We start from the raw sequence: 26375 nt of genomic DNA on the forward strand, positions 1-26375 counted from the left end.
CTTCTCTCACTCTGCCTGCCAGTAAGCCGTGACCGTAGCCGCGCATAGGCTATTATCATGTCACACTGTATCTTAGCCACGCATAAGCTATTATCATGCATTATGTCACACTGTATCTTCTTGATCTTGCTGAAGCTGAGGGCTGCCGCTCAGTCACAGGAGCCGGTCACAGCCAGGACTGTAGTCAGATATAAGTGTGTTAGGTTAGCCTTCGGTATTATCATGCGCGATGTCACCGGCTGGGAGGGGCGCACGGCCGCACACTGCATCTTGCTGAAGTTGAGCGCGGCCGCTCATAATCACAGGACACAGTTAGCCTCCGATGTTGCGCGGCCTGATGTGCTGGCTGCGCAACACCGAGAGGGAAGGTGCGCGGCCACCCTACTGCACGCACCTTAGAGGGAACAGTGCCCAGGACCCCCTACTTGCAAACCCAAGGAGCAAGATCACCTAGAGGGTCGAAGGACAACACCCCAGAATCTAAAGACCACAGGTATCACAAGGGACAGGCTCCAAACCTGCCCTTAGGTGAGAAAAGAGCATAATCTACCGGAAATCCCTGTACCACTTCAGAAATAACAATGGGAGCCTCACAACTCCTGGCAGACAAGCTGACCAAGGGAAATGCAGCGGGAAAAAACAGGGATAACCCAAACCCCTGCACTCCCTTATATGAGAGCGAGCGAGAAGCAGAAAATAGAAGGACATGCCCGAACTTCCAGACACAGATGACCCGACCACCCAAGAAGGGAAAAAGCAGCACCAGCAACCTATGAGAGGCACTACGATTAAGCCACAAGAATTGACATCCGGAAAATACCAAGGACGAAACGAAATCGCCATCCAAAATGGTATCCCGGACGTCCAGAGGTCATCCAAACTATAATATGGAGAAATTCGGTTCCGAGTCCCAAAGACCTCCAGAACCCCTGATGAAGCCTTAGCAGGATCTAAGCTCGGAACCATCAACATTAGCACAAAGTGAACATCTAGCACCCGGCAGGATAACCAGCAGACCGGCACCATGCGGGTGACATAAACCATAAGGAACAGTAGCTAGCGCCCGACCAGTACCCGCCAGGTACAAGGACACTCCGGAACTGTCTAAGGTACAAGTAAAATCGAAGCCCCCTCAGGGATCGATAACAGACTGTAAAATGTAACTATGCCTTTATATAGTAATGCGCAACTTCCGAAGAAGTATCAGCTCCAGAGAAGAAATGTTCCCCAAAAGGAAACTTATAACAGACATGTGCTTCTTAAAACAAATCAAACACATCCTAACCGAATCAAATAAAAAGAAGGCAGCACCCGTGGGTGAACGCCCAAGGAGAATGGGCACACAACCAGGACCAGCCGATCAGAGGTCCCATTCTTCAAAGCTCAGAAGTGGAACAGATACTTAAAAGAAAATAAAAACTGAGACGTCAAAGAGATTGATTTCCTCCCCCTACGTCTAACCCAGTTTGCCATCCGGCACAGAAGACCGAGGATCCCTCGGCTCACTAGGACTGGAATCCTCCAGCACCACCAAAACATGTCTTAGGAGGACACAAAGACGAGCTAGTCTATAACAGAAGGCAAAATGATCCCCTGCCGGATCGATGGACGACCTCGGCCCCGAGGATGGAACCCCTGAAGACTCAGAGCCCATCGTTTCCCCAGAAGGCCGAACTGAATCAGGCGATCTCACGCTCGACAGGCCATGGTTGACAGAACACGGACAGTATCTTTAAAATACCACTCCTGGGAGATATAAATGTGTCAGCGCCATAGATATGGCCATGCGGAACCATGCTGCAAACTCTGGAGGAAACAAGCCCCCTTCCGGAGATGGAGTAACAGCCATAGGGACACCTCCTTGCGTAGCAAAGTAAGGTTCTGGGGCACACGCCTCACATGACATGGAATCTTCGGGGGGCAGACGGCTCAACGCACTCTAAGCTCTCTGAGTCGGGAGAACATAATTGATGGGCATGGATAACCCGGGCCATTTCATACTCTTCGCAAGACGTATCCTCCGAATCTGAGATATCCGTCTCTAAAAAATCTGAATCCTCCATAACTTGGGGATTGCAAATATGGACAAACACTAAACGGCACCTCTTACTTCCCCAATGGCTGGGGCACTCACCACATCCTGAGAACCAGACAACTAACGAACAGACTCTCTCCGTGGTCACTCGGTCAGAGTACGGAAATGGAATACAACATGACCACACCAGAGGCGCACTGTGTAAGCCAAAAAAAGGCGCGCTACTCCAATAGGACCGTGCAAACTGATGATAAGGTCATTATGTTCCGAATAGCCATGAGCCCAAGCATCACTACACATTAGCAGACAGAATCACATAACAAACATGATTAAAGTTCCCCCTGTTCAATAACCCCCCCCCCCCCCCAGGAGATATTAACTCTCAATTCCATAAGATAAAGGTGTCCCACTGGGACCCTGACTTCCTTTGTTAACATTACATTCGCATATCGAAATAAAATGAAACGATCTTACCGGAATCTACGCCATGGAACAGGAAGATGGTCCTTGGTCTTGAGTGAATAAAGGCAGGCAGCTAAACTCGTCAACGTCGATTGCCTAGAAGCTGTTAATATGACTCGGGATGGTTTCGCAGAAAGACTCTCCCTGCATCTCCGGACTCTAACCTTCATCCATGCTCTCACTGAGAGGCTGACAGGATTACTTAAAAACTCCAGTCCCATTTCAAAGAGTACTACCCTCCATAAGAGACTATTTTCAATCTTCTGACACTTCTCTGCCAACCTCCTGTGACGAAAGGCAAAGAATGACTGGGGGATGAGGGAAGTGGGGGAGGTATTTAAGCCTTTGGATGGGGTGTCTTTGCCTCCTCCTGGTGGCCAGGTTCTGAATTCCCAAAAGTAATGAATGCAGCGGTGGACTCGTTAAAAAGAAAAACATGTTTTTTTCTGAAACATGAAAGTTTAATTTTGACTTTACGGTCCCTTTATTGCTATTGTTCCCCTGCAAATCTGTGTACAAAGAATCAACCCATATTAAGTTTCAAGACTCTTACTGAATAGAAGATTATTTGGAGTTGAATAGATCTGCACAAGGACCTAAGTGTGAGGAGGGAGGGTCAGGTATTAAAATGAAATAATGTTATTGTGTTAGTTTAAAGTTACAGTCTCACCAGCACCAATGCACTGATGTGCAAGCTGTTAGAGCCGCTGCTCTCAACTCCAGATATATCAAAATCCACAAAGATAGAGCAGCACCATCATAGTAATCTTTATTTCTTTATTTGTCCCAGGAAGCACAACATGACATTACATGATTAGTATGGTAATATAATTAAGGGCAAGTGAGCCCAAAACGTCATGTTGCGCTTCCTGGGACCAATAAAGGCATAAAGATTACTATGATGGTGCTGCTGTATCTTTGTGGATTTTGTTATTGTGTTAGTTTGTTATTATTAAGGTAATTTTTTTTTTTTTTTAGTTAAATAATACTATTTACATTGTTATTATTACGGTATTCATTATTTGTCTCCTTCCAATAAAGTTCAGCCGAAAAGTCAATCAAATATGAATAATTAACTTATTAAACTGGACATAGTAAACCTCCTAATAACCACCTTCATTTCAATGATCTATCTATGCATTTCTAACGATATATAATCAAATTAGTAATGGTCGTCTGATCAACCTAGAAAAATTATCTGAAAAGTTCTAAAAATTTAAAAAAGTAAATTTATGCTTACCTGATAAATTAATTTCTTCTACGATATGACGAGTCCACGGATTTCATCCTTACTTGTGGGATTTATCCTCCTGCTAACAGGAAGTGGCAAAGAGCACCACAGCAGAGCTGTATATATAGCTCCTCCCTTCCCTCCACCTCCAGTCATTCGACCAAAGTTAGGAAGAGAAATGAAAAGCCAAAGGTGCAGAGGTGACTTAAGTTTATAACAAATAGAATTCAAATCCGTCTTAAAAAATGACAGGGTAGGCCGTGGACTCATCATATCATAAAAGAAATTAATTTATCAGGTAAGCATAAATTTACTATTCATCTACAAGATATGACGAGTCCACGGATTTCATCCTTACTTGTGGGATACAATACCAAAGCAACAGGAAACGGATGAAAGGGAGGGACAAGACAGGGACCTAAACGGAAGGCACCACTGCTTGAAGAACCTTTCTCCCAAAAACAGCCTCAGAAGAAGCAAAAGTATCAAATTTGTAAAATTTGGAAAAAGTGTGAAGAGACGACCAAGTCGCAGCCTTGTAAATCTGTTCAACAGAAGCATCGTTTTTAAATGCCCATGAGAAAGCCACAGCCCTAGTAGAATGAGCCATAATTCTTTCAGGAGGCTGCTGTCCAGCAGTCTCATATGCCAGATGGATGATACTCTTCAGCCAAAAAGAAAGGGAGGTAGCCGTAGCTTTCTGACCCCTACGCTTTCCAGAAAAAAACAATGAATAATGAAGATGATTGACGGAAATCCTTAGTCGCCTGCAAGTAAAACTTCAGGGCACGGACCACGTCCAGGTTATGCACAATACGCTCCTTCTTAGAAGAAGGGTTAGGACATAATGAAGGAACAACAATTTCCTGATTACTATTCTTATTAGAAACAACCTTAGGAAGGAAACCAGGTTTGGTACGTAAAACCACCTTATCAGAATGGAAGATAAGGCGAATCACATTGTAACGCTGAAAGCTCAGAAACTCTACGAGCAGAAGAAATAGCAATTAAAGACAAAACTGCCCAAAATAACAACTTAATATCTATGGAATGCATGGGTTCAAACGGAACCCCTTGAAGAACATTAAGAAATAAATTCAAACTCCAGGGTGGAGCAATTGGTCTAAACACAGGCTTAATTCTGGTTAGAGCCTGACAAAAAGACTGAACGTCTGGAACATCTGCCAAACGTTTGTGTAGCAAAATTGACAAGGCAGAAATTTGTCCCTTTAAGGAACTCTCTGATAAACCCTTCTCCAATCCTTCTTGGAGAAAAGACAGAATCCTGGGAATCCTAACTTTACTCCATGAGTAGCCCTTGGATTCACACAAAAAAAGATTTATGCCATATCTTATGATAGATCTTTCTAGTGACGGGCTTACGTGCCTGAATTAAAGTACCTATGACCGAATCAGAGAATCCCCGCTTAGATAAAAATCAAGCGTTCAATCTCCAAGCAGTCAGCTGCAGAGAAATTAGATTTGGATGTTGGAAAGGACCTTGAATGAGAAGGTCCTGTCTCACTGGAAGTTTCCACGGAGGCAGAGAGGAAATGTCCACTAGATCTGCATACCAAATCCTGCGTGGCCACGCTGGCATGATTAGAATTACTGAAGCTCTCTCCTGTTTGATCTGAGCAATCCCCCGGGGAAGGAGAGGAAACGGTGGAAACACATAAGCTAGGTTGAACGACCAAGGCACTGCCAAGGCATCTATCAGTTCGGCTTGAGGATCCCTTGACCTGGATCTGTATTTTGGGAGCTTGGCATTCTGTCGAGACGCCATTAGATCCAACTCCGGTCTGCCCCATCTGAGAATCAGTGAGGCAAATACCTCCAAGATGGAGTTCCCACTCCCCCGGATGAAAAGCCTGTCGGCCTAGAAAATCCGCTTCCCAGTTGTCCACTCCTGGGATGTAGATTGCTGACAGATAACAAGAGAGGGCCTCTGCCCACCGAATTATCTTGGATACTTCCGTCATCGCTAAGGAACGCCTCGTTCCTCCCTGATTGATGTAAGCCACAGTCGTAATGTTGTCCGACTGGAATCTGATTAATTTGGCGGAAGCCAATTGAGGCCACGCCTGAAGCGCATTGAATATTGCTCTCAGTTCCAGAATATTGATTGGAAGTAGAGACTCCACCTGAGTCCATACACCCTGAAGCTTCAGGGAATCCCAGACTGCACCCCAGCCTAGTAGACTGGCGTCCGTTGTCACTATCACCCACGAGGGTCTGCGGAAACACATCCCTTGGGACAGATGATCCGGCAACAACCACCAAAGATGAGATTCTCTGGTCTCCTGGTCCAGATTTATCTGAGGAGACAAATTTGCATAATCCCCATTCCACTGTCCGAGCATGCACAGTTGCAGTGGTCTGAGATGAAATCGAGCAAACAGAATGATGTCCATTGCCGCCACCATCAATCCAATTGACTCCATGCACTCAGCCACTGATGGGTGAGGATTGTAGTGAAGTGCTCGGCATGTATTTAGAATCTTTGACTTTCTGACCTCAGTCAGAAAAATCTTCATGTCTACAGAATCTATCAGAGTTCCCAAGAAGGGAACCTTTGTCTGAGGAATTAGTGAACTCTTTTCTAGATTCACCTTCCATCCGTGAGTTCTCCGAAATGCCAACACTGTGTCTGTATGAGATTTTGTTAGATGATAAGTCGACGCCTGAATCAGAATATCGTCCAGATAAGGCGCTACTGCTATTCCCCGCGGTCTGAGAACCGCCAGAAGGGACCCTAGAACCTTCGTGAAGATTTTGGGTGCTGTGGCCAACCCGAAGGGAAGAGCCCCGAACTGGAAATGTTTGTCCAGGAAGGCAAACCTTAGGTACTGATGATGATCCTTGTGGATAGGAATATGCAGGTATGCATCCTTCAAGTCCACAGTAGTCATATATTGACCCTACTGCATCATTGGTAAAATTGAGCTAATGGTCTCCATCTTGAAGTATTGGACACTGAGAAACTTGTTTAGACTCTTGAGATCTAAAATGGGTCTGAACGTTTCCTCTTTTTTGGGAACCACAAAAAGATTTGAGTAAAACCCCCGCCCCTGTTCTAGTCTTGGAACGGGACGAATTACTCCCATAGTAGAGAGGTCTTTTACACAACGTAAGAACGCCTTTCTTTTTATCTGATCTACAGACAATCGTGAAAGAAGAAACCTCCCCCTTGGGAGAGAATTTTTGAATTCCAGTTGATACCCGTGGGTCACGATTTCCAGTGCCCAGAGGTCCTGAACATCTCTTGCCCAAGCCTGGGCAAAGAGAGAAAGTCTGCCCCCTACTAGATCCGGTCCCGGATCGGGGGCCGCCCCTTCATGCCGACTTGGTAGTAGCAATGGGCTTCTTGTGTTGTTTACCTTTGTTCCAAGCTTGGTTGGGTCTCCAGACGGACTTGGCCTAAGCAAAATTCCCTTCCTGCTTTGTGGAGGAAGAGGAAGAAGAGGGTACTCCTTTAAAATTCCGAAAAGAACGAAAATTATTCTTTTTACCCCTCAATTTAACAGTCTTATCCTGAGGTAGGAGATGACCCTTAACTCCAGTGATGTCAGAAATTATTTCCTTCAAGTCAGGCCCGAATAGGGTCTTACCCTTGAAAGGAATAGCCAAAAGCTTTGACTTAGATGACACATCAGCAGACCAAGACTTTAACCACAACGCTCTACGCGCCAAAATGGCAATTCCAGCATTCTAAGCCTCCAACTTAGCAATTTGAAAGGCGGCATCTGTGATAAAAGAATTAGCCAGCTTGAGAGCCTTAATTCTATCTAAGATATCCTCTAAAGGAGTCTCAGTCTTAAGAGACTCTTCTAAGGCCTCAAACCAAAATGCTACCGCAGTTGTAACTGGTACAATGCATGCCGTAGGTTGCAAGAGGAAACCCTGATGAATTAACATTTTCTTTAGAAGACCCTCCAATTTCTTATCCATAGGGTCTTTAAAAGCGCAGCTGTCCTCAATAGGAATAGTCGTACGCCTAGCCAGGGTAGATATAGCTCCTTCCACCTTAGGGACTGATTGCCAGGAGTCCCGAACAGTGTCAGATAAAGGATACATTTTCTTGAAATTAGGAGAGGGCGCGAACGGGATACCCGGTCTGTCCCATTCGCCTAGCCAGGGTAGATATAGCTCCTTCCACCTTAGGGACTGATTGCCAGGAGTCCCGAACAGTGTCAGATAAAGGATACATTTTCTTGAAATTAGGAGAGGGCGCGAACGGGATACCCGGTCTGTCCCATTCCCTCTTAATAATTTCCGCAATTCTCTTAGGAACCGGAAAAACGTCAGTGTAAGCAGGCACCTCTAAGTATTTGTCCATCTTACACAACTTCTCTGGTGGTACCACAATAGGGTCACAGTCATCCAGAGTCGCTAAAACCTCCCTAAGTAAAAGACGGAGGTGTGCAAGCTTAAATTTAAAGGACATGACGTCTGAGTCTGTCTGAGGTAACGCACTTCCTGATTCGGAAAGTTCCCCCTCAGATAGAAGTTCCCTAACCCCCAATTCAGATCCCTGAGAGGGTACATCGGAAATAGCCAACGACGCATCAGAGTGATCAGCAATCACATTGTCCTCTGTTCTACTGCGTTTACCCTGTAACACTGGCAACTTAGATAACACTTCTGTAAGGTAGCTGAAATAACTGCAGCCATATCCTGCAAAGTAAATTAATTAGACGGAGTTGAAGAACCAGGCGTCGCTTGGGTGGGCGTTAAAGGTTGTGACGCTTGGGGAGAAACTGGCGGTACACCCTGATTCCCTTCAGCCTGAGAATCATCTTTACACACATTTTCTTTACATAAAATTTGTGCTTTGAATTGTAAGGCCCTCTCAGTACACGAGGGATAAAAAGTCAGAGGCAGTGGCATCTAAACACATAGAATAATGAGTTTCCTCCTCACTGCCCGACATGTTAAACAGACTAGCAGTACTGATAATAGTCGTACCTTGCTAAATATTGAGTTGTGAATTATACTAAAAACCCCAAAAAATTAAAACCAAAAAAAAATTGTACTGCGCAACTATTTTACTGAAAACTGCAAAAACGCTTTTAAGTCAGAAAAAAACTATTTTAATGTGCCTAAAACACTCCTTAATATAGCATCCACTTGCAAAATGTGCCCAAATACAATATTATCACTCAGAACATAAGTTTTATTATTTATTCAATTATTGGCCCCTGCACCACGCCACAGCTCTGCTGTGGCGCCTACCTGCCCCCGGAATGAATCTGTTGCCGGATATATTGTGAAAGGACTTATCAAGTGCAGACAACTTAAGCCTCCAGCTTCTGCTAGCTTATGCGATGTCGGAAAAGACTGCACAACGGAGCGTGTGAAAATAGGCCCCGCCCACCGTGGGCATACTGTATCTTAACTAGGACCCGCATGGGTCGCAGTGCAAACAAACATGCCTGACAAAATAAAAATATGTTCCAAGTGTCCCAATGCAGACCAAAATCGTAACACTGAGTCCTGCATCCAGCCATACCATTAACCGCCCTAAATCTCCCAGCGTCCAGCCCAAGATAAAACCAGCAAGGTCTTTAATACTTCTGGCCATAAAAAAAAGTAAATAAATCAATAAGGGATTTCAGGTACACCATATTCCATTTTTCTTAGTGCATACTGCTTACCCTTGCCCATATAGGGGACAATGTCAGCCTGTTCTGATATATCAAGTCTCCCCAGAAAACAATGGACTGAACATACCTCAATGCTGCTTGTAGCAAGACACCATTCTCCACACTGAAGATTTTCTTACACTACCTTCAGCTGTGCTGTGGGAACCATATGTATCTTAGATAATGTTTGCTAAGATCATCAAAATAAGTGTAGAAAATAATAGGTCTCCACTCCTCTTGGGAAGCAAGGGACTGACGATTTCCCCCTGAGAAAAATAGCACTCTCTGGCACTATTTTAAAATAAAAAAAACTTCTTGATTGAAGAATCTAAACTAACACCTCTCTTTACCTCTTCCTATTACTAACACAGGCAAAGAGAATGACTGGAGGTGGAGGGAAGGGAGGAGCTATATATACAGCTCTGTTGTGATGCTCTTTGCCACTTCCTGTTAGCAGAAGGATAAATCCCACAAGTAAGGATGAAATCCGTGGACTCGTCATATCTTGTAGAAGAAACATGATTTAAATCTATTTAAAAACTATCTTACAGACTAGTGATTTACATTGTTATTTAATTCATGATTTAAATCATGAATTAAATCACTAGTCTGTAAAATAGTTTTAAATAGATTTAAATAAAAATCCACCCGGAGGTGAATTGTGTGCAGCATTAACTATGCGCTGTGCAGGGCTAACTAAGCTCTTCTTGCAGGAGATACTTACTGGTTTTGGCCCTTCATAATGCATAGATAATGGCAGGAAATAAAATGTTTTAATTCACCTGCCATTCACCTAAAAATGAATACACCCTTAAGTTTTTGTGGAATGATTACCGCAAATGGATTTAAAATGCACACTTTAGTAAAAGGAGGGCTTATAAGCTCACAGATCACTTTAATGAGAATTCTGGAAAAAGAACAGCAATGAGTTTGTAAGGTGTTAAACTACCAAATTTTCAAGCATAACCAAGCTCCCCTAAAGAAGTGCATCACAGGACAGCTGTGCAGTTGATTTTTTTTGTATGTTTTCAATATAAATTAAACTTTACAATAAAGTTACATTATTTGCATTCTGAGATGAGTAAAGATGACAAAATCCTAACAAAGCAAAATAACATTTCTCCCAGCACAATAAAAATGTCTCCTACAAAAACCAGCAGTTGGTTCTGTGAATCTGACCTGGTTATTGTGGTCTTTGAGGTAGTGAACAACAATGGGCATGAGGTATTCTGAAAATGCTCTGGGAAAATGAGGTCGGCTCTCCTGCAAAAAGATGGTGATCTGAGGAATTTGCTCCATTAGTTCAGTCCTTATTGTAGGCTCTATAGAGGTTCAAAAAGATAAAACAAACAAAAAATTATAAGAGTACATAGGATATATTAGAGTTTGGAAGAAATACAACACAGGTTATGTGTTATACTCAAACTTAAATCACCCCCTGCCCCCCCATGACAACACATGAAAGGGATGAAGACTCAAAACTGCTACTCACAAGATGATAAATTGCAATATTTCATTAAGGAAAGTCATATGTATGGCTAGAGCTAGTCAAACAGCTTTGAAGGAGGTAGGGAACAATTTTTCAATTGTAATGTAGACCAAAAGGTTAAAGAGACATTATAATCGAAAAATTACATGCTGTAATGAGTTGGAGCATGTCATTTTAACCCTTTCACTGCTAAGCCTTTTTTACACCCTAGTGCTGAGCCAATTTTGAGCCTTTTTAACACCTACATGTAAACCCTATTGTAAGTCAAATTTCAGTAAGTGACCCACACAAATTATATATTGTTTTTATTTCACCAGGCCTAGCAGATTCACAATACACCATTATTATATTTATATTTCAAGGCATGTATGATAGCTGCGACAAAAACTGTAAAAATGTGTTTTTTTTGCTTAGATTTTAGTAACTAATATTACAAAAAACAGAATTTATGCTTACCTGATAAATTACTTTCTCCAACGGTGTGTCCGGTCCACGGCGTCATCCTTACTTGTGGAATATCTCTTCCCCAACAGGAAATGGCAAAGAGTCCCAGCAAAGCTGGTCACATGATCCCTCCTAGGCTCCGCCCACCCCAGTCATTCGACCGACGGACAGGAGGAAATATATATAGGAGAAACCATATGATACCGTGGTGACTGTAGTTAGAGAAAATAATTCATCAGACCTGATTAAAAAACCAGGGCGGGCCGTGGACCAGACACACCGTTGGAGAAAGTAATTTATCAGGTAAGCATAAATTCTGTTTTCTCCAACATTGGTGTGTCCGGTCCACGGCGTCATCCTTACTTGTGGGAACCAATACCAAAGCTTTAGGACACGGATGAAGGGAGGGAACAAGACAGGTAACCTAAACGGAAGGCACCACGGCTTGCAAAACCTTTCTCCCAAAAATAGCCTCCGAAGAAGCAAAAGTATCAAATTTGTAAAATTTGGCAAAAGTGTGCAGTGAAGACCAAGTCGCTGCCTTACATATCTGATCAACAGAAGCCTCATTCTTGAAGGCCCATGTGGAAGCTACAGCCCTAGTGGAGTGAGCTGTGATTCTTTCAGGAGGCTGCCGTCCGGCAGTCTCATAAGCCAATCGAATGATGCTTTTAAGCCAAAAGGAAAGAGAGGTAGAAGTTGCTTTTTGACCTCTCCTTTTACCAGAATAGACGACAAACAGAGAAGAAGTTTGTCTGAACTCTTTTGTAGCTTCTAAGTAGATTTTTAGAGCACGGACTACATCTAAATTGTGTAGCAAACGTTCCTTCTTTGAAACTGGATTCGGACACAAAGAAGGTACAACTATCTCCTGATTAATATTTTTGTTGGAAACAACCTTTGGTAGAAAACCAGGCTTAGTACGCAAAACAACCTTATCTGAATGGAACACCAGATAGGGCGGAGTACACTGTAGAGCAGATAACTCAGAAACTCTTCTAGCAGAAGAAATAGCAACCAAAAACAAAACTTTCCAAGATAACAACTTAATATCTATGGAATGTAAAGGTTCAAACGGAACCCCTTGAAGAACTGAAAGAACTAGATTTAAACTCCAGGGAGGAGTCAAAGGTCTGTAAACAGGCTTGATCCTAACCAAAGCCTGAACAAATGCTTGAACATCTGGCACAACTGCCAGTCGTTTGTGTAGTAAGACAGATAAAGCAGAAATCTGTCCCTTTAGAGAACTCGCAGATAATCCTTTATCCAAACCTTCTTGTAGAAAGGAAAGAATCTTAGGAATTTTTATCCTATTCATGGGAATCCCTTGGATTCACACCAGCAGATATATCTTTTCCATATTTTATGGTAAATCTTTCTAGTTACCGGTTTTCTGGCTTGAACCAGAGTATCTATCACAGAATCTGAAAACCCACGCTTTGATAGAATCAAGCGTTCAATCTCCAAGCCGTCAGCTGGAGGGAGACCAGATTTGGATGTTCGAATGGACCCTGAACAAGAAGGTCCTGTCTCAAAGGTAGCTTCCATGGTGGAACCGATGACATATTCACCAGGTCTGCATACCAAGTCCTGCGTGGCCACGCAGGAGCTATCAAGATCACCGAGGCCCTCTCCTGTTTGATCCTGGCTACCAGCCAGGGAATGAGAGGAAACAGTGGAAACACATAAGCTAGGTTGAAGGTCCAAGGCGCTACTAGTGCATCCACTAGAGTCACCTTGGGATCCCTGGATCTGGACCCGTAGCAAGGAACCTTGAAGTTCTGACGAGACGCCATCAGATCCGTATCTGGAATGCCCCATAGTTGCGTCAACTGGGCAAAGATCTCCGGGTGGAGTTCCCACTCCCCCGGATGGAATGTCTGACGACTCAAATAATCCGCTTCCCAGTTTTCCACAATGTGGATCGCAGATAGGTGGCAGGAGTGATCCTCCGCCCATTGTATTATTTTGGTCACTTCTTTCATCGCTAGGGAACTCCTTGTTCCCCCCTGATGATTGATATACGCAACAGTCGTCATGTTGTCTGATTGGAATCTTATGAATCTGGCCTTTGCTAGCTGAGGCCAAACCCTGAGAGCATTGAATATCGCTCTTAGTTCCAGAATGTTTATCGGGAGAAGAGACTCTTCCCGAGACCATAGTCCCTGAGCTTTCAGGGATTCCCAGACCGCGCCTCAGCCCACTAGACTGGCGTCGGTCATGACGATGACCCACTCTGGTCTGCGGAAGCTCATTCCCTGGGATAGGTGGTCCAGGGTTAGCCACCAACGGAGTGAATCTCTGGCCTTCTGATCTACTTGAATCACTGGAGACAAGTCTGTATAGTCCCCATTCCACTGTTTCAGCATGCACAGTTGTAATGGTCTTAGATGAATTTGCGCAAAAGGAACTATGTCCATTGCTGCAACCCTCAACCCTACTACTTCCATGCACTGAGCTATGGAAGGACGTGGAACAGAATGAAGAACTTGACAAGCGCTTAGAAGTTTTGACTTTCTGACATCTGTCAGAAAAATCCTAATTTCTAAGGAATCTATTATTGTTCCCAAGAAGGGAACTCTTGTCGACGGAGACAGAGAACTTTTTTCTATGTTCACCTTCCATCCGTGAGATCTGAGAAAGGCCAGAACGATGTCTGTATGAGCCTTTGCTTTTGAAAGGGACGACGCTTGTATTAGAATGTCGTCCAAGTATGGTACTACTGCAATGCCCCTCTAGAAGGGACCCGAGTACCTTTGTGAAAATTCTTGGAGCAGTGGCTAACCAGAATGGGAGGGCCACAAACTGGTAATGTTTGTCCAGAAAGGCGAACCTTAGGAACTGATGATGTTCTTTGTCGATAGGAATATGTATGTACGCACCCTTTAGATCCACGGTAGTCATAAATTGACCTTCCTGGATAGTAGGTAGAATCATTCGAATGGTTTCCATTTTGAACGATGACACCCTGAGAAATTTGTTTAGGATCTTTAAATCCAGAATTGGTCTGAAGGTTCCCTCTTTTTTGGGAACTACGAACAGATTTGAGTAAAATCCCATTCCTTGTTCCGTCATTGGAACTGGGTGTATCACTCCCATCTGTAACAGGTCTTCTACACAATGTAAGAACGCCTGTCTCTTTATTTGGTTTGAGGATAAGTGAGACATGTGGAACCGTCCCCTTGGGGGTAGTTCCTTGAATTCCAGAAGATAACCCTGAGAAACTATTTCTAGCGTCCAGGGATCCTGAACATCTCTTGCCCAAGCCTGAGCAAAGAGAGAGAGTCTGCCCCCCACTAGATCCGGTCCCGGATCGGGGGCTACTCCTTCATGCTGTTTTGTTAGCAGCGGCAGGCTTCTTGGCCTGCTTACCCTTGTTCCAGCCTTGCATCGGTTTCCAGGCTGGTTTGGTCTGTGAGGCATTACCCTCTTGCTTAGAGAATGCAGAATTAGAGGCCGGTCCGTTCCTGAAATTATGAAAGGAATGAAAATTAGACTTATTCTTGGCTTTGAAAGGCCTATCTTGTGGGAGGGCGTGGCCCTTTCCCCCAGTGATGTCTGAGATAATCTCTTTCAATTCTGGCCCAAAGAGAGTTTTACCCTTGAAGGGGATATTAAGCAATTTTGTCTTGGATGATACATCCGCTGACCAAGACTTTAGCCAAAGCGCTCTGCGCGCCACAATTGCAAACCCTGAATTTTTCGCCGCTAATCTAGCTAATTGCAAAGCAGCATCTAAAATAAAAGAGTTAGCCAACTTAAGTGCGTGAACTCTGTCCATAACCTCCTCATATGGAGTCTCTCTACTGAGCGACTTTTCTAGTTCCTCGAACCAGAACCACGCTGCTGTAGTGACAGGAACAATGCACGAAATGGGTTGAAGAAGGTAACCTTGCTGTACAAAAATCTTTTTAAGCAAACCCTCCAATTTTTTATAAATAGGATCTTTGAAAGCACAATTATCCTCGATAGGAATAGTAGTGCGCTTGTTTAGAGTAGAAACTGCCCCCTCGACCTTAGGGACTTTCTGCCATAAGTCCTTTCTGGGGTCGACCATAGGAAATAATTTCTTAAATATAGGAGGGGGAACAAAAGGTATGCCGGGCTTCTCCCACTCCTTATTCACTATGTCCGCCACCCGCTTGGGTATAGGAAAAGAGTCGGGGTGCACCGGAACCTCTAGGAACTTGTCCATCTTGCATAATCTTTCTGGAATGACCAGGTTGTCACAATCATCCAGAGTAGATAACACCTCCTTAAGCAGTGCACGGAGATGTTCTAATTTAAATTTAAATGTCACAACATCAGGTTCAGCCTGTTGAGAAATTTTTCCTGAATCTGAAATTTCCCCATCTGACAAAACCTCCCTCATGGCCCCTTCAGATTGGTGTGAGGGTATGACAGAAAAATTATCATCAGCGCCCTCCTGCTCTTCAGTGTTTAAAACAGAGCAATCGCGCTTTCTCTGATATGCAGGCATTTTGGATAAAATATTTGCTATGGAGTTATCCATTACAGCCGTCAATTGTTGCATGGTAATAAGCACTGGCGCGCTAGAAGTACTAGGGGCCTCCTGCGTGGGCAAAACTGGTATAGACACCGAAGGAGATGATGTAGAACCATGTCTACTCCCTTCATCTGATGAATCATCTTGGGCAACTTCATTATCTGTGACAGTACTGTCCTTACTTTGTTTGGACGCTATGGCACAATTATCACATAATTTTGAAGGGGGAGACACATTGACTTTCATACATATAGAACATAGCTTATCTGAAGGCACAGACATGTTAAACAGGCTTAAACTTGTCAGTAAAGCAAAAAACCGTTTTAAAACAAAACCGTTACTGTCTCTTTAAATTTTAAACAGAGCACACTTTATTACTGAATATGTGAAAAAAAACAGAATTTATGCTTACCTGATAAATTACTTTCTCCAACGGTGTGTCCGGTCCACGGCGTCATCCATTACTTGTGGGATATTCTCCTCCCCCACAGGGAAAGGCAAGGAGAGCACACAGCAAGAGCTGTCCATATAGTCCCTCCCAGGCTCCGCCCCCCCGTCATTCGACCGACGGTTAGGAGAAAAAAAGGAGAAACTATAGGGTGCCGTGGTGACTGTAGTGTATAGAGAGAGAAATTTTTCAAACCTGATTAAAAAACCAGGGCGGGCCGTGGACCGGACACACCGTTGGAGAAAGTAATTTATCAGGTAAGCATAAATTCTGTTTTCTCCAACATTGGTGTGTCCGGTCCACGGCGTCATCCATTACTTGTGGGAACCAATACCAAAGCTTTAGGACACGGATGAAGGGAGGGAGCAAATCAGGTTACCTAAACAGAAGGCACCACGGCTTGCAAAACCTTTCTCCCAAAAATAGCCTCCGAAGAAGCAAAAAGTATCAAATTTGTAGAATTTGGCAAAAGTGTGCAGAGAAGACCAAGTTGCTGCCTCACATATCTGATCAACAGAAGCCTCGTTCTTGAAGGCCCATGTGGAAGCCACAGCCCTAGTAGAGTGAGCTGTGATTCGTTCAGGAGGCTGCCGTCCGGCAGTCTCATAAGCCAATCGGATAATGCTTTTCAGCCAGAAAGAGAGGTAGCAGTAGCTTTTTGTCCTCTCCTCTTACCAGAATAAACGACAAACAAAAAAGAAGTTTTGTCTGAAATCCTTTGTTGCTTCTAAATAGAACTTTAAAGCACGGACTACATCTAAATGGTGTAACAAATGTTCCTTCTTTGAAACTGGATTCGGACACAAAGAAGGGACAACTATTTCCTGGTTAATATTCTTGTTGGAAACAACTTTTGGAAGAAAACCAGGCTTGGTACGCAAAACAACCTCATCTGAATGGAACACCAGATAGGGTGGAACACACTGCAAAGCAGATAGTTCAGAAACTCTTCTAGCAGAAGAAATAGCAACCAAAAACAGAACTTTCCAAGATAGTAACTTGATATCTATGGAATGTAAGGGTTCAAATGGAACCCCTTGAAGAACTGAAAAAACTAAATTTAGACTCCAGGGAGGAGTCAAAGGTCTGTAAACAGGTTTGATTCTGACCAAAGCCTGTACAAAAGCTTGTACATCTGGCACAGCTGCCAGTCGTCTGTGTAACAAGACAGATAAAGCAGATCTCTGTCCTTTTAGAGAACTCGCTGACAATCCCTTATCCAAACCTTCTTGTTAGAAAGGAGAGGATCCTGGGAATATTAATCCATGAGAATCCCTTGGATTCACACCAACAGATATATCCTTTCCATATTTTATGGTAAATCCTTCTAGTTACAGGTTTTCTGGCTTGGACCAGAGTATCTATCACTGAATCTGAAAACACGCGCTTGGATAAAATCAAGCGTTCAATTTCCAAGCAGTCAGCTAGAGAGAAACTAGATTTGGATGTTCGAATGGACCTTGCACTAGAAGATCCTGTCTCAAAGGTAGCTTCCATGGTGGAGCCGATGACATATTCACCAGGTCTGCATACCAAGTCCTGCGTGGCCACGCAGGAGCTATCAGAATCACTGAGGCCTTCTCCTGTTTGATCCTGGCTACAAGCCTGGGAAGGAGAGGGAACGGTGGAAATGCATAAGCTAGGTTGAACGACCAAGGCGTCACTAATGCATCCACTAGAGTCACCTTGGGATCCCTGGATCTGGACCCGTAGCAAGGAACCTTGAAGTTCTGACGAGACACCATCAGATCCATGTCTGGAATGTCCCATAATTGAGTCAACTGGGCAAAAACCTCCGGGTGGAGTTCCCACTCCCCCGGATGGAAAGTCTGACGACTCAGATAATCCGCCTCCCAGTTGTCTACTCCTGGGATGTGAATTGCAGATAGATGGCAGGAGTGATCCTCCGCCCATTTGATGATCTTGGATACCTCTCTCATCGCCAAGGAACTCTTTGTTCCTCCCTGATGGTTGATGTAAGCTACAGTCGTCATGTTGTCTGACTGGAATCTTATGAATACGGCCTTCGCTAGTTGAGGCCAAGCCCGGAGAGCATTGAATATCGCTCTCAGTTCCAGGATGTTTATCGGGAGAAGAGACTCTTCCCGAGACCATAGACCCTGAGCTTTCAGGGAATCCCAGACCGCGCCCCAGCCTAATAGACTGGCGTCGGTCGTGACAATGACCCACTCATGTCTGCGGAAACTCATTCCCTGAGACAGGTGATCCTGTGACAACCACCAACGGAGTGAGTCTCTGGTCATCTGGTCTACTTGAATCTTTGGAGACAAGTCTGTATAGTCCCCATTCCACTGCTTGAGCATGCACAGTTGTAATGGTCTTAGATGAATTTGAGCAAAAGGAACTATGTCCATTGCTGCAACCATCAACCCTACTACTACCATGCACTGAGCTATGGAAGGCTGCAGAATAGAGTGAAGAACTTGACAAGCTTTAGAAGCTTTGACTTTCTGACTTTTGTCAGGAAGATCTTCATTTTTAAAGAATCTATTATCGTTCCCAAGAAGAGAACTATTGTCGACGTTCACCTTCCACCCGTGAGATATGAGAAAGGCTAGAACAATGTCTGTATGAGCCTTTGCTTTGGAAAGAGACGACGTTTGGATTAGAATGTCGTCCAGATAAGGTGCCACTGCACCTTGGTCTTAGAACCTCTAGAAGGGACCCTAGCACCTTTGTGAAAATCCTTGGATGATCTTTGTGGATAGGAATATGTAGATACGCATCCTTTAAATCCACGGTAGTCATAAATTGACCCTCCTGGATTGTAGATAAAATTGTTCGAATGGTTTCCATTTGAACGATGGAACTCTGAGAAATTTGTTTAGAATTTTTAAATCCAGAATTGGTCTGAAAATTCCCTCTTTTTTTGGGAACTACAAACAGATTTGAGTAAAACCCCCGACCTTGTTCCACAGTTGGAACTGGGTGTATCACTCCCATCTTTAACAGGTCTTCTACACAATGTAAGAATGCCTGTCTCTTTATTTGGTTTGAAGATAAGTTAGACATGTGGAACCTTCCCCTTGAGGGTAGTTCCTTGAACTCCAGAAGAAAACCCTGAGAGACTATTTCTAGTGTCCAGGGATCCTGAACATCTCTTGCCTAAGCCTGAGCAAAGAGAGAGAGTCTGCCCCCTACTAGATCCGGTCCCGGATCGGGGGCTACCCCTTCATGCTGTTTTGGTAGCAGCAGCAGACTTCTTGGCCTGTTTACCCTTGTTCCAGCCTTGCATTGATTTCCAAGCTGGTTTAGTCTGGGAAGCGTTACCCTCTTGTCTAGAGGCTGCCGAGTTGGAAGCCGGTCCGTTCCTGAAATTGCGAATGGAACGAAAATTGGACTTATTCTTAGCCTTGAAAGGTTTATCTTGTGGGAGGGCATGGCCCTTTCCCTCAGTGATGTCTGAAATAATCTCTTTCAATTCTGGCCCAAAAAGGGTCTTACCTTTGAAAGGGGTATTAAGCAATTTTGTCTTGGAAGATACATCCGCCGACCAAGACTTTAGCCAGAGCGCTCTACGCGCCCCAATTGTAAACCCTGAATTTTTCGCCGCTAACCTCGCTAACTGCAAAGCGGTGTCTAAAATAAAGGAATTAGCTAACTTAAGTGTGTGAATTCTGTCCATGACTTCCTCATACGGAGTCTCCCTACTGAGCGACTTTTCCAGTTCCTCGAACCAGAACCACGCCGCTGTAGTGACAGGAATAATGCACGAAATAGGTTAAAGGAGGTAACCTTGCTGTACAAAAATCTTTTTAAGCAAACCCTCCAATTTTTTATCCATAGGATCTTTGAAAGCACAATTGTCCTCAATAGGAATGGTCGTGCGCTTGGCTAGAGTAGAAACCGCCCCCTCGACCTTAGGGACTGTTTGCCATGTGTCCTTCCTGGGGTCGACCATAGGGAACAATTTCTTAAATATAGGAGGAGGGACAAAAGGTATGCCTGGCTTCTCCCACTCCTTATTCACTATGTCCGCCACCCGTTTAGGTATCGGAAAGACATCAGGGTGCACCGGGACCTCAAGGAACTTGTCCATCTTGCACAATTTTTCTGGGTTGACCAGATTGTCACAATCATCCAGAGTAGATAGCACCTCCTTAAGTAATGCGCGGAGATGCTCTAATTTTGATTTAAATGTCACAACATCAGGTTCTGCCTGCTGAGAAATTCTTCCTGTATCAGAAATTTCCCCATCTGACAAACCCTCCCTCACTGCCACTTCAGATTGGTGTGAGGGTATGACAGAAAAATTATCATCAGCGCCCTCCTGCTCTACAGTGTTTAAAACAGAGCAATCGCGCTTTCTCTGAAATGCTGGCATTTTGGATAAAATATTAGCTATGGAGTTATCCATTACTGCCGTCAATTGCTGCATAGTAACAAGCATTGGCGCGCTAGAAGTACTAGGGGTCGCCTGTGCGGGCATAACTGGTATAGACACAGAAGGAGATGATGTAGAACTATGTCTACTTCCTTCATCTGAGGAATCATCCTGGGCAACTTTACAATTTGTGACAGTACTGTCCTTACTTTGTTTGGACGCTATAGCACAATTATCACACATATTTGAAGGGGGAACCACATTGGCTACCATACATACAGAACATGATCTATCTGAAGGTACAGACATGTTAAACAGGCTTAAACTGGTTAATAAAGCACAAAAACCGTTTTAAAACAAAACCGTTACTGTCTCTTTAAATGTTAAACAGGGCACACTTTATTACTGAATATGTGAAAAACTATGAAGGAATTATCCAATCTTTACCAACCACAGTGTCTTAATGCATTCAAAGTATTGAATTCTGTTTGAGACTAAGAAAATGGCTTACCAATCCCCATGAGGGAAAATGACAGCCTTCCAGCATTACACAGTCTTGTTAGAAAAATGGCTAGTCATACCTTGAGCAGAAAAGTCTGCAAACTGTTCCCCCCAACTGAAGTTCTCTCATCTCAACAGTCCTGTGTGGGAACAGCAACTGATTTTAGTTACTGTCTGCTAAAATCATCTTCCTCTCACAAACAGAACTCTTCATCTCTTTCTGTTTCAGAGTAAATAGTACATACCAGCACTATTTTAAAATAACAAACTCTTGATAGAAGAATAAAAAACTACAACTAAACACCACAAACTCCTCACCATCCCCGAGGAGATGCTACTTGTTCAGAGCGGCAAGGAGAATGACTGGGGGGGCGGAGCCTGGGAGGGACTATATGGACAGCTCTTGCTGTGTGCTCTCCTTGCCTTTCCCTGTGGGGGAGGAGAATATCCCACAAGTAATGGATGACGCCGTGGACCGGACACAACAATGTTGGAGAAATATGAAGGAATTGTTCAAAATTTACCAAAATTTCACCATAGTGTCTTAAAGCATTAAAGGTATTGCACACCAATTTTCAGAGCTTTAACCCTTAAAATAACGAAACCGGAGCCGGTTACAGTTTTAACCCCTCTACAGTCCCAGCTACAGCCTTTGCTGCGACTTTACCAAGCCCAGAGGGGAATACGATACCAAATGACGCCTTCTAGGAACTTTTCCAACTATCTTCAGATCCTTACACATGCATCTGCATGTCTTGCTCTCAAAAACAACTGCGCAGTAATGGCGCGAAAATGAGGCTCAGCCTACAACTGGGAAGGCCCTTCCTGACTGGAAAAGGTGTCTAACATAGTGCCTGACGTTAAAAAACCTTCCCCAAGTTTATAAGTGTGAAATACCAGCATAAACATGTATAAAATGCCCAAATAAAGCAATCGATTTTGCCCATAAAAGTGTCTACCAGTTTTATAGCCCATATTAAGCCCTTTATTCTGCTTGAGACTAAGAAAATGGCTTACCGGTCCCCATGAGGGGAAATGACAGCCTTCCAGCATTACACAGTCTTGTTAGAAATATGGCTAGTCATACCTTAAGCAGAAAAGTCTGCTAACTGTTTCCCCCAACTGAAGTTACTTCATCTCAACAGTCCTATGTGGAAACAGCAAAGGATTTTAGTTACTGTCTGCTAAAATCATCTTCCTCTCACAAACAGAATTCTTCATCTTTTTCTGTTTCAGAATAAATAGTACATACCAGCACTATTTTAAAATAACAAACTCTTGATAGTAGAATAAAAAACTACAACTAAACACCACATACTCTTAACCATCTCCGTGGAGATGTTGCCTGTGCAACGGCAAAGAGAATGACTGGGGTGGGCGGAGCCTAGGAGGGACTATATGGCCAGCTTTGCTGGGACTCTTTGCCATTTCCTGTTGGGGAAGAGATATTCCACAAGTAAGGATGACGCTGTGGACCGGACACACCAATGTTGGAGAAAAGACCAGGTGAGTCTTTTTTGGGATTGTAATATAGATAAGAAAGGCTCAATTGTGTAGTACAGAAATAAAAGCACCTGAATAAACAGACAAAATTAATATATTTTTTAAAGAGAGGGACTTGTCTTCTATAAAATAAACTTCATTTGGGGTCTCTAGACAAACCAGATTTTTTTTATTGCGTATATAAAGTAATACCCCCCCCCCAGCAAATCCCCATGTGTTTTGTAACTTTATTTTTAAAAGATCTATTGTGTGGTACTGCTAGAAGACCACCATTTGAAAGAATAGACTATTCTCTTTCAAGTGAGACGTCTTAGAGGTTAGTAGCTGCTAAGGGAACTGAGATTGAGGAGTTTTAAAATCCTCCCCCACCCAGTTCCTTTGCAGCTACCAGTATGTATCCTTGTTTGGCTCCCTTTATGACGTCACCGGCACTCCCATGTAGGCTGGGGGTGCCACCTATTAGACCGCCAACAATCCCCGGCCTGTAGTGTGGGGGATCGCTAAAAACAGTGTTTGAGAAGGGCTTGTCATGTACATCGAAGGGGTTAAGACAATCAACCCTGCAATACTGTATGTTTAACCCCTGCAATGAACAACTAGCACTGTTGAGTGGATCAACGTTTTCCCCTTGGGACTAGCAGTGCACGGTGATGAAGCGCATGTGAGCATGCGCGAAACGCGTCAGGTCTAGCACCCCTTGCACACCTGTGTTAGTGCTACTCACCTTGTGAATCAAATAAAGTCACTTGGCATCAAGTTCCTGGGTCCTCGTTTTTCCTTATGTATCCTATATATATATATACATACATACACACTATATATACAAATATATACATTTTATATATATATATATATATATATATATATATACACACATATATATATATATATATATATATATACACACACACACACACACACATACATATATACACATACATATATACACACACACACAAACTGATCATAACACCCCCTCCCATTCTTAATTCATATATTAATCTCTTGAATCGTGATTTTTTATTACCTCTAAGGATGAATGGAACATTATTTTACAGAGTATGGCCAAGGCTTCAATCTTAGCTTCAATACTTGAAATAAACTATAAAGTTCTCATGAGGTGGTAATTGACCCCACAGAGACGAAAGGCAATGTTTCCCACTACTGCTTGAGAACATGCGGGGAAAGGGGAACTCTCATACACATTTAGTGGTCTTGGCCTATCATTGTACCTTCCTGATCACAAATGACAACTCAAATGAATACATTATCATCAATACACGTCTTTAGACCCTGCCATAGCCCTTATTCACAGACCGATTCCTAAACTCTCTAAATTCTAAAGACGTGCTCTAACAATTCTTTTTTATAGCGCCCTACAAGTAATTCCTAGACATTAGAAAAAATCCACAATCCCGTCCATCTCAGAATGGCAATTACAAGTACACTCTACATTTTCTTTGGAAAAACTACACTTTCAGCTAATGGATCAATTAGACCTCTATTACAAAATTGCTGATTTCCTGCATTTTCTAGTGTAATATATTACTTTTCAATACCTTAGCTTACAAATATCATTATGATATAACAATAGGTTTATGCTGGTTGTATAAGACATACTTTGGAGATGTCTTGATAATATTTTGTTTTTTATGTTTCTCTCCATGTCAGCTATTGCACCTATACTCTGCATATGTTTTGGAAGCTTTCTGATAACAAACATGGACATTTATGAATATAATATGCTGAATTGTTGGATGTTTCCCCAATGTAAGTGTAGCTGATGTATCAAGTTTCTTTTATACTCTTTTGTGTTGTATTTGGAGATTTCAGTTACTAAATAAAAAAAAAATATTGAGAAGCTCCCAGTTTAGCACTGTTAGGCTGGGACACCCACTAAAAGGGGCTGAGAAAGCAAGAAGAGCAGACCATCCCCTGCATATGAATTACATTACACAATTACACAAACAGGAGCAAGCAGGAATCTGTAGACTTGGGTCTAAATCTGATACTTTGGGAATTGGCTAGGAGTCTGATTAAAAAAATAAATAAGCAAAGCTATACCATTGTTACAAAAACACTCCCAGATGGGCTATATAAATGGATCATCTACAAAAACATGCATGCAAAGAATTATCTAGTGTACTGCGTCTCTTTAGAGTTTTTAAAAATATGTCTGACTCTGACTGGGAAAATTGTTAATATGGCTGCTCACATGAAAAAGGTTGGTCATTACTCTTACCTACTGTTCTGGAGAACAGTAATTCTTTCCAACCAACAGCATACCTAGTTTTAAGTTACATCCTATACAGGGGGGGGGGGGGGAATAACTAGTCAAGAGAAAATAAAAGTCCACTCAATAGACACACAAAACACTACATTTCTTACTAGTCTGTATGTTTGTACATTTAAATACCTGTGTATAATGCAGTTCTCAATAAATGTAAATGAACAGTCTAACCTGCATCTTCTGACAATCGCACAATTATTTCCATCACAGTAAGAAAGTCTTCTTCATTGCTGCTGAAATCTCTCAGGACATCCAGCAGACCTCTAGCAATAATCTGCCTGGAGAGAAAAAATGCATGAAGTTAGAACAAGTTAATAAATATACAATATAAGAGAATGCTCATCTGCAAAAAGTAAATTTATGCTTACCTGATAAATTAATTTCTTCTACGATATGACGAGTGCACGGATTTCATCCTTACTTGTGGGATTTATCCTCCTGCTAACAGGAAGTGGCAAAGAGCACCACAGCAGAGCTGTATATATAGCTCCTCCCTTCCCTCCACCTCCAGTCATTCGACCAAAGTTAGGAAGAGAAAGGAAAAGCCAAAGGTACAGAGGTGACTTAAGTTTACAAAAAAACAGAATTTATGCTTACCTGATAAATTACTTTCTCTTGCGATTCATCCTTACTTGTGGGATATTCTCATTCCGTACAGGAAGTGGCAAAGAGAGCACACAGCAGAGCTGTCCATATAGCTCCCCCCTAGCTCCACCCCCCAGTCATTCGACCGAAGGTTAGGAGAAAAGGAGAAACCATAGGGTGCAGTGGTGACTGTAGTTTAAACAAAAAATGTTATTAACCTGACCTAATTGCCAGGGCGGGCCATGGACTGGATACACCGCAAGAGAAAGTAATTTATCAGGTAAGCATAAATTCTGTTTTCTCTTGCAAGGTGTATTCAGTCCACGGATTCATCCTTACTTGTGGGATACCAATACCAAAGCTTTAGGACACGGATGAAGGTAGGGAACAAGACAGGTAACCTAAACGGAAGGCACCACTGCTTGCAAAACCTCTCTCCCAAAAATAGCCTCCGAAGAAGCAAAAGTATCGAATTTGTAAAATTTGGCAAAAGTATGCAGTGAAGACCAAGTCGCTGCCTTACAAATCTGCTCAACAGAAGCCTCATTCTTGAAAGCCCATGTAGAAGCCACAGCTCTGGTGGAATGAGCTGTAATTCGTTCAGGAGGCTGCTGTCCAGCAGTCTCATAAGCCAATGGGATGATGCTTTTCAGCCAGAAGGAAAGAGCAGTAGCTTTCTGACCTCTCCTCTTACCAGAATAGACAACAAACAAGGATGATGTTTGTCTGAAATCCTTGGTTGCTTGCAAATAGAATTTCAAAGCGCGAACCACATCAAGATTGTGTAATAGCCGTTCCTTTTTTGAAGCTGGATTAGGACACAGGGAAGGAACAATGATTTCCTGGTTAATATTCTTATTAGAAACAACTTTAGGAAGAAAACCAGGTTT

The 26375-nt window shown here is 43.0% G+C and overlaps 1 protein-coding gene across 1 annotated transcript in view; it reads right to left on the minus strand.

The window, feature by feature from the left end:
- The window catches only part of LOC128651370 (serine/threonine-protein phosphatase 4 regulatory subunit 1), a 515789-nt gene that overhangs the window by 377662 nt on the left and 111752 nt on the right, over positions 1–26375 (minus strand). Inside the window, exons 4-5 of the mRNA XM_053704495.1 lie at positions 25072–25178; positions 10553–10695 (exon numbers count right to left, since the gene is read on the minus strand). Coding sequence (XP_053560470.1) covers positions 10553–10695; positions 25072–25178 — 250 coding nt within the window. The remainder of the gene's footprint in view (positions 1–10552; positions 10696–25071; positions 25179–26375) is intronic.

Source organism: Bombina bombina, chromosome 1 (assembly GCF_027579735.1).
Source record: "Bombina bombina isolate aBomBom1 chromosome 1, aBomBom1.pri, whole genome shotgun sequence".
Taxonomy (NCBI): domain Eukaryota; kingdom Metazoa; phylum Chordata; class Amphibia; order Anura; family Bombinatoridae; genus Bombina; species Bombina bombina.